Source organism: Colius striatus, chromosome 9 (genome assembly GCF_028858725.1).
Source record: "Colius striatus isolate bColStr4 chromosome 9, bColStr4.1.hap1, whole genome shotgun sequence".
NCBI classification, from domain to species: Eukaryota; Metazoa; Chordata; class Aves; order Coliiformes; family Coliidae; genus Colius; species Colius striatus.
This window is the reverse complement of record NC_084767.1, coordinates 1828651-1841713: the sequence shown is the minus strand read 5'-3', so window position 1 is coordinate 1841713 and position 13063 is coordinate 1828651. Positions and strand designations below refer to the sequence as shown.

At 40.8% G+C, this 13063-nt stretch overlaps 1 protein-coding gene across 3 annotated transcripts in view; it reads left to right on the top strand.

The window, feature by feature from the left end:
• The first annotated feature begins 357 nt into the window (after positions 1–357).
• The window catches only part of CLINT1 (clathrin interactor 1), a 53819-nt gene continuing 41113 nt past the window's right edge, over positions 358–13063 (top strand). The window contains exon 1 of one of the 3 annotated variants that reach the window (XM_062002508.1): positions 358–557. In XM_062002508.1, coding sequence (XP_061858492.1) covers positions 517–557 — 41 coding nt within the window. In that variant the 5' untranslated portion in view covers positions 358–516. Of the gene's footprint in view, positions 558–5890; positions 5909–13063 lie in introns of those variants that run through there. The other 2 variants (XM_062002506.1, XM_062002507.1) reach the window with 2 other exon arrangements.

Here is a 13063-nt window from a genome sequence, read left to right as displayed (position 1 = left end):
CACAAAGCCTCAGTTCTACGGTTGTGTGAACGTGTTTTGTGGCTACGGCCAGGGAGCCCATAGCCTACGCGGCCAGGCCAAGCTGAGGGGAAGCCAGACGACTCGAGGGGAGGCGAGGCCCGTTCCACCGCCCGCCCTCACCCTCAGGGAACGCCGCAGCACTACAACGCCCGACATGCATTGCGCGCAGAGGCAGCGCTTCAGCGGAGACTAAACTTCCCACCAGGCTCCGCGGCCGGCTGGAGCACGGCTCCCAGCAGGCTTCGCGGCGCGGCCCGGCCTCTCCTGCCCGCCTTGCCGGTGGGGAAGACTACATCTCCCAGCAGGCCGCACGGCCACGAGCCCCTCCATTTCCGGGAGCGGTGCCGCGTCCCTCGCTCGGCGGAGGCGGCGGCGGGCCGGAGCGGGCCTGGCTCGGCGCGGCGGCGGCTGCCTGGAGCGCGGCGAGTGGGGCCTCCTGGGGCCGGTGGCGGAGGAGGGCAGCGGGGCCGAAGAGGTCTCCAGGCGGTCGGCGCCATGCTGAATATGTGGAAAGTGCGGGAGCTGGTGGACAAGGCGTGAGTACAGCGGGGCGCGGGCGGGCGGGCGGGGCGGGGGGCTGGGGGCGGCTCGGTCGTGGCCCCTCAGTCTGGCCCGTGCTCCCCCCGCCCTCCTCACAACATGGCCGCTGCCCCTCCCCCTGCTGAGGTGGCTGCCTCACACCCACTACGTGCCCAGTGACCCCCTTGCCCACCGCGCCTCCGTCTCTGGTGCCCGGGTGACTGCCCGGTGTAGCCCCCTCCTCGTTTTCCCGGCTCGACTTTAGTCCCTCCGACAGGCAGGAACTGCTTTTCAGGTAGTCTGTGGCCTTTCCATTATGGCTGGCGGCTTTTTCTCCCCTCTTGGGCTTATCAGGGCCCTTCCAGCTCTTGGCGAGCTGCATTTCTTCTCAGGGTCCCCCCTTCTTTGCCAGGGTTCTAGGGAGTGTGTGCCCGTTTTGGTACATGAGGATTTAAAATCTACCTGTGCTGGCTTGGCTGCTGCCGTGGCTCCTGGGCCCCTTAGGAAGAAACAGACAAGTCACTCTAAGAAGGGGAATAAACAACCACCTGTACAGTGGTACATTTTCAGAGTGCTTCCAAAGTCCCCACATGCTCTGTTAAGTGTTCTTCTCCTCCTCAAGGACAGATCTCTATAGCATTTGCCATTGACTTGGCACCCTTGGCCCTTTCAGAGGTGGAGCGTGGTAGAGGAATGAAATGCTCTATCCCACCCTTCAGACATTTAAATGTCTCAGATATTTGCAAGTTTATTTCCTTGACTGGAACCTCCTACCACTACAAACTGGGCTGCAGGCTTGGTTATCGTAGTCACCACGTTGCAGCTCGAGAGCATGACGTTTATTGTTGTGTTTCTCAGCCACTCCTTTATTTTTGGCAAGAGAAAAATTTGATATGATGGGGAACTCAACAAACATTATGGTTTGCCTCCTTTATTAATAAATCTTTAGGGACAAACTTGTAGGACTTTTCCATGAGTTGTGGGCTACTTAGACGAATATCTAGCAGAAGGTCTGTAGATTAGCATATACCAAATGAGATTACATGAACTAATAGTTGAACCAAGCCTTAGAAGTCAAAGGGCAAGTCTTTCAAAATTGAAGATGGAACAATTCTTAAACTGGACTGCTTTAAATATAGGCTTAAAGACAGCAGACGGAAAAGAAATGCCAGCTTCTCCATGATAGTCAAGTATTTTGCTATGATGATGTATGGCTGAGACTTTTCTTGGCCAAGAATAAGATGACATTTAAAAACCACTGCGAGTAAGACTTGTCCTGAGGAGGTTGTTTGCTTTTAACAACTTCTTGCATGCAAAGTCAGCTCTTGCTAAAATAACTTTATAATGTGATAAATGAGGTACATATTTGGACAACCCAAGTAGGTGTGTCTTGTGTTCCAGGACACTTTCAGGGAAATAAAGTTTTTCTAGGTTTTGCTTCTGTACTTTTATTTGCATAGGATTAGTGATCACTATTAATAGACGCTCTTTTAAAGTTGTTTAAGGATATTTTGTAAGTTATTAAGCTAAACAGTACATGAAAATCTGGTTTGGAAAAGACATTTCAATTTCCAAAAGATGCAAGAAGAGAATATTTCAAATAATAAAAAGTGTTTTTTTGAATAAGCTTGGGTTTCTGGGAATAACATTATCCAAATAAAGCAGATTGTGTTTAAAAAGAAAAGAGAAAGAATGGGAGGAGGAGGGGGGAAGTGGAGCCTGCAGAATAAATAGTATTTAAAGACATTGTAATCAATAGTCCCATTGTGTGTGGTGCAGATTTGTCATAATGTCTTCTGTCTTAAGGCCATGACTTACAAAATCCTCTGCAGAAGAAGCTAAGCGATATTATCTGCCTCATAAATAACCACTGATGCTGTGGCAGGAACATACTGAACTTTAATAAGAAGCTCCCTTTCCTTAAAAAAAATCAGTAAGAATACGTAGTGATTTTGAAATAGCAAAATTACAAGCTTTTGCACTAGCTCAAATTTTGCTAGCTTTGCATTGGATGTTAGCTCTGCATCTGGATTCTATATTCAGCTGACTTATCTTACAGTTACAACTTATCTATGGTTTTTTATCTTTATTTGGACTTCAGGTGGCTGAGAGTTTGGTGAGGTCAGAGATACTTCAAGGTGCAGGACTTCTGTTAAACTAACTCCAGCTTTTTTCAGTATGTGAAAGTTAAGTGGCAATACATAGTCAAGCTAGTTTCAATTATTTTTTTCAATGTCTGTGGACTACTTTAACAGAAAAAAAACAAAGTAAAAATGGTAACCTATTGAAATTGTTCAGTTATAAAGCCTGAAGTGTTAACAATTTCAAAATACACAGGAAAACTCAAGGTTGTATTTAGTAGTATTGAAGTAGTTGGTATTTATATTTTCTTCAATGTAATAAAAATGGAGCAATCAAGTTCATTAGGTCTATTCTGCTTTGTAGTTTTCTTCACACTAGAATCACCTTTATCATTTGTATTATAGCATTTTCTGGTAACTTGTAGCTATAGAACTGCATGCTTTTGGACATGAGAGTTATTTTCGATACTGAAGGTGGCCCTATTATATATAAAATCTAGGAAGACTATGTGATTGACCATTATATTTAGATTGTTGTAAAATGTGTCAAGATACTTTGTATCTTATTCTCCCTTTTTATAACCTCATTGTTCTTAATTGCTAATATAAACCACCACTCTTAAGTACCTTGATTAGTTATAATTGAACAGTAATACCTTGTTTCTAACTGGGCATGGTGGGCCTGTCTGTATCCTTTAAAATTTGCTTGCCCTAAGCTTTATTTATGCAGTTTCCAAATACATGTTGAATTTCTTCCACTTTACAATTTTTTCCCATGTACTACAAGGTGTGCAAGAGTTCCTCCAATGTGTGGATTTATGTTGAGTTTCTGTTAAGTTTCTGGTTAACTTGCAGTTTTAAAGGCATAGGCCTACATTTTCTTATTTCTCCTGGAATAAATTGTGTTTCACATTATTATGTGAATAAAAGTTGTCTTCTGAAGTTAATTTAACTTTTTTTACATGTTCACTTGTATAAGTTCTTTTCCCCAAAGAAAGGTCAAAACTGAGTTGTAAAGTAAACAAAACAATTGGAAAAATAAGTGCAGCCCTCTGTGCTCAACAGTGTTTGCTCTTTAACAGTAAACTTAATCTAAACAGCAGAGGTTTCTGATGGCTCAAGTCCAGGGTGGTGCTTGGTGCAGTTAGTGAGTCAGGTGTCGGTTCTGAGTCAGTCTGAAAGTAATGTCAAAGGCTTAGGTGAGGTCTGTGGTAGAAACACGTAACCTTAGCATTATATGCAAGAGGTGGCCATTTTTTCTGACCTAATAAGCTGCATACCAACATCTTAATGTGACAGAGTGCAGAGTTGCACATCATGTGCTTTAGATAGCTGGTGGAAGAGTGAGCTTGAAGAACATTTGACAGGTGAGAAGTGTGATGGTCACCAGCTATCCTACTGCTCAGCTGCATGACGGGTTTTGCAGCAGTATCTGAATGCACTGATGACTCTGGTGCCACAAATTCCGTGGCTTCCATAGTGGGGTGTACAGGTTGCCCCATGCCCGCTCTGAAACAGCCTTGTAGATCTGATGAAAGTTGAGGGTAAGCATTTGCTTTGAACTGCTTGTGAGCTGTATGAGATTAAAAATCTGCAGGCTGAGTAGTATTGTGTAGAAGCAGTTTATAGGAGAAATGCCATATTTTTATTGGTATGGGTGCATCTGTGTTTTGATAATCAAAGACCCCAACAAAATATCTACCTACTGTGTGATAACAGAACTGGCAAAAGGTATTTGAAGTCCTTGAGATACAGTTCTGGAGTCCTGGCTATGAAAATCTAGAGTATTATGCAACTTGGTAACTTCCTCTTCCAGACTTACTAGACAAGTTTATGTTGTGCTTTGCGTTACTTGTGAAATTTCTAGGGGAGTTTTATGAAGACAAACCTGTGGCCTTTTCAAAATCAACCAAGAAACTAAGAAACCTTATTGAAACAGTTTTTTAGCGTGGCAGAAACAGGATGATATTAGCATGGCCTTGTGGCCAAGTTCAAAAGTCAGGCCATCATATCTCTCTAGTTCTGTTGAACTCTTTTTTTTTTTTTTTTTTTTTTTTTTTCTTTTTCTTCTTGAAGCAGAATCTGCTGATTCTTAGTTTCCTGAAATGTTAACTTATGTTACCAGGCACAAGGTGGTTCTGCTGAAAGCAGAAGACAGTGTTTGTACATACACATTTAGCAAGGCTAGTTGAACTCCTCATAGCTATAATTTCTCTCTTAATATGTCATTTTAACTTAATGATTTTGCTAACTAGTTTCACAGACATGCAGTAACCAGGATGGTAAAACTTTTGGACCCATTGAAATTAGATTGCTGCCTGTATCACGATAGGATGAGACTTCATTGCCATTCTTAGCTTTTGTGTCTTCTACATGCATGACAAGAAAGTAGGAGAGCACATTTTAAACACCTTCTACACATCAAAGGGTAAGAAACAGCCTAATTAAAAATTTGATGAAGTGGACAGCTCTGCATGTTGTAAAGATGTTAATTGAATTAGTGTCAACTATCTCACCAAAACTGAGTTTTTGAGCTTCTTGGATGTCTACTTAAAAAGAAAAGGAGAGAACCTGTGAATTTCTTGTCAGTATTAGGAGTATGACAGCCACGGTCCTGTTTTTTCCATGCCCCTTCCAGTTCAGTTGATTATCAGCCTAGCTGACTCGTAACTGCTTTGCTAGTACTTCTCTTAGCCACACCTTTCTAGTGACCCAACAGGAAGGTATGTGCACTCCATCATGATGCAGAGTTGGAGCTGTAGTGTTAGAGCTACGCTTTCATACATTTTGCAAGCTTGAATTGCTTAAGTATGTGTAATATTTTAAGCTGATGTTAAGTGGAGACTAAATTGTCTTGTTTAGAACTGATTGTAATGTTTCTATGGATGCTAAATGCTGGAACCATAACACTTGAGGCTTTGGTGGTTTTTTTTTTTTTTTTTTAAGAGTTAGGCACTGTGCTACTTGTTCAGATGTGGATTTTGGATGTAAAGGCAGGGTTAAAGGAGCTGCTGTCGTCAGCTGCAGTACAGCTAGGTAGGGAAGAAGTCCTCTGAGTTACTAAAGAACGTGTTTTATTTAGAACTTCTAATTGTACAAGCTGTAAAGAGAAGGTCAAATTCAAAGCAGAGTGAATTACTGCTTTGGTTGTCATTGCAATTCTTAGCTGTTGTAGCCTAAAGCACAGTGTGTAAATTGTCAGCTGGGGAGTAAAGGTTTCTGGACTGCCATCACCTCAGGGATGAGAAAAAGTAAAAGGATAATTGTGTCAAGTAAACCAAGTCACAGTGAGTTAATGTAGTTAAAACTCTGTATTTGTTGATTCCCAGTCTCATGTTGTCTGCTAGCTCATGCTATATCTGCATTGTACTTATTAGCATGGGAAATGCATGCCGGTAATTTACCCTACAATTACATGGCTTACAGTTAACTTTCATTTGCTTGTTGCCTCTACTATGCTCACGTTTGACTAACATATAAGCAGGATCCTACGTGTACTCAGCTGGGGGTTTTAAATCCTTTTGCCTGCCTAATTTCTTCTTTCTTTTTAATGTGCCTGTAATTGTTCCTGTTTACGGGCGATTTTCTTATGATTCATGGATTTGTCCACCCAGACTATTGAGCTCTTCTGAATTGAAGTTCTGTTTGCTGGCTTAGTAATAGCAGGTATTATGGTAAATGATCCATCATATGATATATCCAGCAAAAGGGTAAATAACTATCTAATACTACTCCATTGCTATCTGACCTTCCCATAAACTCCCTTGCTCCAGTTCCAGGATCATTTAGTTTTCTTTAGATTTAAGATTTATTTTGGTTTGCATAAGCAAGATCTTCAGAGCAGTGAACATTTCAATCGTTTCATGTAAGGGACAGTTAACCCTCACTGCATGAGTTATCCTCCTATTGCTGCTTAAGAGATGTCCTGCTGATAACTGCTTTAAGAACAGCACTTTATATCATTATTACAAGAAGGTGATGATTATTATCTCCAGCTCTGTAAGGACTTGTCCTCTGCCTGGTTACCAGAGAGTGTTTGAGACAAGAAAGAGTGTTGGAAATGCAAAGGAAGACTGTATTCAAACATATAATTTGGCTCTGCAGCAGTGCATGGCTGTGTCTATCAAGCACTTGTCACAGCATTTATTTCTTAGGGCTTCCCTTCTTCCGTTAAAAAAACTTCCAAAAAGTTGCTGGTTTTTATAAGGAGTAAAAATGGTTATACTCTTTGGGCCATGTAGTTTAGTATTTGTGATAAGCATCTCTGAATGTATTATGCCCTGTTATCTCAGGTACATAGATAGGTCATTCTCCTGTTTGAATATTCAACTGGTGGAGCATTCAAAAGTAAGCAAATACCACAAGCTGAGGTATACATTAAGAGTTAGCTTGAGGTCATTATGACCAAACATGCAAGTTTCATCAAAACACTCCTTCAAGTGGTGCTTTTGTTAGCATTCTTTCAAATGTGTTATTGCTATTGTACACCCTATGGAAGCAAACAACAGTTTGTATTGTATTGCATAAGGCTAGCTAGGTGTTGGTGGTTTGTATTTTCAGGGAATCTAAATGATGTGTATATGTGTGACAACTTTACCTCATTGAGGTATTTTTTAAAATGTAACTTCGTGTTGCCTGGATGGAAATAAGACTACGCTTCTGCTTGGGAGGTAAATGAAGCTGTTCAAAGGTAGGAGCTTTACCTACATTGCTGTGTGCAACTGCAGTGAAAAGGATCAAGGTGCTTAACTCAGTTCTGTGCTAATTCCTCTTGGTTGTGTTGCCAGCTAGTGTATTATAAAATATTAGCTTATTTGCATAATTATGTCACGTACAAGGTATAATTACTTTCAAAGCATTGTGCACATGTGGCACATAGTACTGCTTCCTCTTCTCAGACTTGCCTATTTCAAGGTGGGACTCTAAGCATTGCAGTCATCCTAAAATGCAGTTGTGAAATTCTAATCTGATTCTTGTAGGTCATCTCCATTCATTTCAAATTTTTAATTAACTTTTGTATTTATGTGAAAATCAGAAGCTTTTTTAAAAATGGAAAGATGAGATGTTGGCAAATGAAAAGTATTTTATCACAGGATGATAAGTTTAGAACACAGATGTGTTTGTCTTAAGAATTGTATCATAGAATCACAGAATTTCAAGGGAAGGGACCTATGCTTCACTTTAGAGCTTTTGGAATTTCTCCCTTTGGTTTATTCTGAAGTTTGGGATACAGCTTTCTACAAGTTGTCATACGGGATGTCCCATTTCACAGAATCACAGGATCTTAAGGGTTGGAAGGGACCTTGAAAGATCTAGTCCAACCCCCCTGCCAGAGGAGGACTACCTAGAGTGGGTCATAGAGGAATTCCTCCAGGTGGATTTTGAATGTCTCCAGGGAAGGAGACTCTACAACCCATCTGGACAGTCTGTTCCAGTGCTCCGTCACACTCACAGTAAAGTTTTTCCTTGTGTTTCTTTGGAACCTCTTATGTTCCAGTTTGTACCCGTTGCCCCTTGTCCTATTATTGAACATCACTGAGAACAGCCTGGTTCCGTCCTCCTAACATCCACCCTCTACATATTTGTAAACATTGAGATCACCCCTCACTCTCCTCCAAGCTAAAGAGCCCCAGCTCCCTCACCCTTTCATTGTAAAGGGAGATGCTCCACTCCCTGAATCATCTTTGTTGCCCTGTGCTGAACTCTCTCCAGCAGCTCCCTGTCCTTCTTGAACTGAGGGGCCCAGAACTGGACACAATATTCCAGATGTGGTCTCAGGAAGGCAGAGTAGAGGGGGAGGAGGACTTCTCTTGACCTACTCACCACACCGTTTTCTAATACACCCCAGGGTGCCATTGGCCTTTTTGGCCACGCGGGCACATTGCTGGCTCATGCTCATCTTACTGCCCACCAGGATCTCCAGATCCCTTTCCCCTGCGCTTAACAGTTCATTCCGCAGCCTGTACTGGTACATGGGGTTGTTCTTTCCCAGATGCAAGTCTCTACACTTGCCTGTGTTCAATTTCATTAGATTTCTCTCCAGCCTATCCAGGTCTTGTTAAATGGTAGCACAGCCATCTGGTGTCAGCCACTCCCCCCAGTTTAGTATTGTCAGCAAACTTGCTGACAGTACCCTCTGTTCCCTCATCAAGGTCATTAATGAATATATTGAACATTACTGGTCCCAGCATTGACCCCTTAGGGACTCCACTAGATACAGGCCTCCAACTAGACCCTTCCCCATTAAAGCCACATTTGAAACCGAGAAACTAATCTCCAACATGCAGAACTTGTTGCTTCAGCTATGTTCCAAATACTTTACTGACATGTGCTTGATATGAAACTTCAACTTCCAAATAACCATCGAGAGTGCTGAACTAATACATAGACAGTAGACTTGGATGTGGAAAAAATAGGATAGCTACTCCCTTTAATGGCTCTTTTACTGAAACAAAGATGGACAATAGCATAAATGCTTATAATTTTTTTTAATTACTAATACAAGGCAAGAAAGTGAAAAACTAGGTCAGTGGCAAATGTACCAAGTAAATAAAATACGGAGTTTTGCAGGCGGTCTTTTTCCATCTCCTTATAGTGTGCTGGATCTTATTGACATAGATTGAAATATATGCCCGGTTATAGACGAAGATTGACAGCTTTATTTACCTGTCGCATTTGGAATAAACAGCTGTAGTGTAGCTAAAGCTTTCTTTTAAGGGTGCTTAGTAGTCCCTTTAGAGCAATTGTGTAAGAGAGCATAACTCTTCATGACAAAACAATCCCTCTATTCTGCTTCTGAAAAATAAGATCTGATTCTAACTGGGGTGCCCTTTTATTTTTTAGGATATAAGTGTCTGTAAAGGTTAGGACATGAGAAATTGTTAAAACTTGGTAGTTCACTTCTTTTCAGAATGCTGTGTGGGGTGTGGTTCTCTAAGTGTGTTTTTTTTCAGTAACAGTCTTAGAAAAAATAGTCATTTCTTATTTATCCTTGTCTCGTGTGCTGTGTAAGTATGGTGGTTTGGATGCTGTGCAGTAAAGCAGAGGAACAGATCCAGCTGGAATCTGTCTTCTTTTGTCTCTCTCCCAAAAGGACTCCGTATTTGTTTTTAAGTCAGATTAGTTCTCTCGACTTATTCACAGTACAACTGCACAAGTGTTTGTGTTGCTCAGCTGAGGAAGTGGTGTTGAGATGGGAGGGAAGGGCAGAGGAGAGGGACCATCAAAGCTAGCATAGGCAGAGGACACAGGAACATGTGACTGAGTGCTGCCTTTTAGTTGCCCTGAAATTTCAAGCGCCATCAGCACTATCACAAATATGAAAACGTAGCCCAAGCCACAAAATCTTATGTTGTAGTTTCACAGTCAGTGTAAGCGTAGGCTGATGGTAAGAGAGGTTTCACACCCTTCCGTCTGCCACAGACTGCACGCTTCTCTTCCTTTTGCTGGCATGAGCCTTTCTTCTTCTTGATGGGTGGATCTCTCAGACTAACCAGTTGTTTTTGCCAATTTAATTCTCCACTGACTCCTTTCCCTGGTATCATTAACTACGTGGTCACACAAATAATTGTGCTGGCATAAAGAAAGGAATGATATTTAGGTAAGAATAAATAGGGACGAAGGAGGGCAAGGTACAGGTTTAGTGCTAGAAGTACACCCTTAGCGTGTGGTTCTTCCTCTAAAAGGGAATGTCCCACTTCTATACCTGGCCACTTGTGTCTTTGCCTTCCTTATGCTGCTGTTGTGTAGTTCAGAATTTACTAGCATTATCTTGCTGATAAACCCCCAAGCATTTAGGGTTCTCAACCGATTTGTCAGTGTGCTGCATAAGCAGCTGCTTATGGCAACACAAGTACATGTGCTGATAGGGGAAAGGACAGGGAGATAGGCTGTGGCCCTTCTTCAGTGACAATACATTTGTATGTAACTATTATTGGAAACTGCACAGTTAGTGGTTTTTTTGCTGCAAAAGTGCTCTGAAAGATCACCAATTAAAATTCTAAGTTTAGGTTTCTTCAGATTCCTCTTCTGTTTTGCAAATCATTACTCCAGGTTCCTGAGCTAACCTTTCTGTGTTTGTACCACTGTTGTGTCGGGGGATATGCATCAGTGTTTCTGGTTCCACTCTCGGGTCCCAAATTTGGCAGAAAGGGACGAGTTCCCGTGTGACCTACTGTAAGCAGTCCTGCTCTGGCAGGGGGGGTTGGACTAGATGATCTTTCAAGATCCCTTCCAACCCTTAAGATTCTGTGATTCTGTGATATCCATTGAAATACACTTGTGTGTCTTATATGTTGCTGTTTTAAATGATTCAGACAGATTCTTCATATGAAATGCTTTGAATTCAATTTTAAAGTGCAGCTAATTAAAGTGCATACCAGTGGTATGCATTTCAGTTATTGCAGAGTAGTGAGAGTGGTATTCTGTGTAGACTGTTACTTTTAATAGATCTTTTTGGATGTGTTCGGTTTGCCACTAAAAATGAAACTAATGTGACACCATCAGTATCATTAGTGTATATTTATTTGTTTTAAGGAAATTACCTCAAAGCTATTGTACTCTTCCCTCCTGTCATCCAAATGGCATGTCCCGTCCTAACCAGTTAAATATTGACTGCACCCTTAATAGATATTAACTGGTTCATTTGGGATACAGTTAGAAATATTAGTGTCTATTCAGCTTGTTTAATGACACCAACCCACTTTTTTTTTTAATCTATTGTAATAATAATAATGAGACCTATTGGGAGTTAGGGAGTAGGGTTTTCTTCTCTGCGTCATTCTGAGTCATAACAATACATGATTTTTCTTCTTGGTGGCTCTCCCTGTCCTATCAAACTGTTTAGAAGCATCTGACTGTACATTACAGACTGTTCAGTATTTCTCTCAAGATAACTGTAGTAAACAAATATATCTCTCTGTGATTCTTGGGAGGTGTGTGTTTTATGTTACATGACACCGTTCAGTTGAAGGTTTCTCTAAGTCAGTTTTGAGTGTTAAAAAGAAGAAAAAGTCTTTTGATGACCTTAAATAATTTAATTGCGGTTGCAGTGGTGGGATGCATCTTCTGAAAAAATATTCTTTGTAACTTACATCTGCAAATAGAGCTGATATCTTAATGATTCTTGTCACTTAATTTTATTGTTTGGCTTTATGATGACATAATAATTTTAACTGTGCAAACAGGCGGGGGAAAAGGTGTTTCTTGTTCAAATGAGTTAACTTCTGCCACCGGGGTTTACATCTCCTTGCTACCAAACAGATGATTGCATTGTTTGAGACATCTTGAAAAGTTAGTGCTAATAAATTTCTAATTGGAAAGTGGAGTCTGTCTTTGCCTTTAAACTGCCAGTGTCAGGATTTTGTTGATTACACAGTAACAGAAACTTCTGTAGTTGCAGACATTAGATCATAAAAATACAGTAATCTTACCAATAGTGAGTAAATAAATAAATAGTTCTTGTATTGAATCACAATGAAATTGGCTTGCTGTAAGTGCACAGTGTAATTTGAAATTATCATCTGTATGTGGACAGGAACTTGAAACTGGGTCTCTGAAGCTATTGAAACGGCTCTTGTTACCTTTTTAGGATATAAGAGTTACTTGATCTCCTGGAGGAACCAGTTTAACAAACGATACCTATGAAAGGAGAGGGAACATCATTATACTTCACAAATAGACATAGCTTGGCATTTTGAAAGATAATTTATATGTGATTTACCAGACTCCTTCCACACAAGAACACTTGCTTTGACCAAGAATGCTTGCTTGTTAACTTGGGGGATTTTAGTTTGCCAAGCTACTCTTCCTATTGAATGTGAGATACCAGTCTGAAAGTTTCAATCAGACAAGTGTTAATACAGCATCTCATAATACTTATTCTGGATGGTGTGTCTTTTTTTGGATGGGCACTGCCTGTGCCCATTTTTGGACACTTTGCTGGGAATAGCTGTAGAAGGTCACTGCCCTGTTAGGCAAAGTTACTTTGTCCCACTGCTTAATACATAGTAGAAGGATTTATAGGTTATGACCTGTCTTCAAAAGAAATTTAAAAACAAAACAAAATGGGTATTAAGCTAATTTAGTCTGTTTAGGATTACAGTGACTGCTTTTTATTCTTAGATACACTTGTAGCAGCACACAAACATAGTAATTCAGGTTTATTAAACTATGAACAGTGTGAAATAGGAAAAGATTAGGCATTTTTAAATTTACTGGCTGCACTATAAGAAGCTGAAAACTAAGTAATTGTACCAATTACAGGAACTACATTTGAGTTGACTTAAATTCTGTGCATGTGGGTTTTTTTCCCCCACTGTGTTCACAGAACATTGTTCATGGAACAGTGATGTTGCTTTCTTCATGCACTTTTTTCCTTTTCCTTGTAGTAATTATTCTGGTATGGTTCAGTGAGAAGGTGCCGTTTTGTCTTTCTGAAGAAC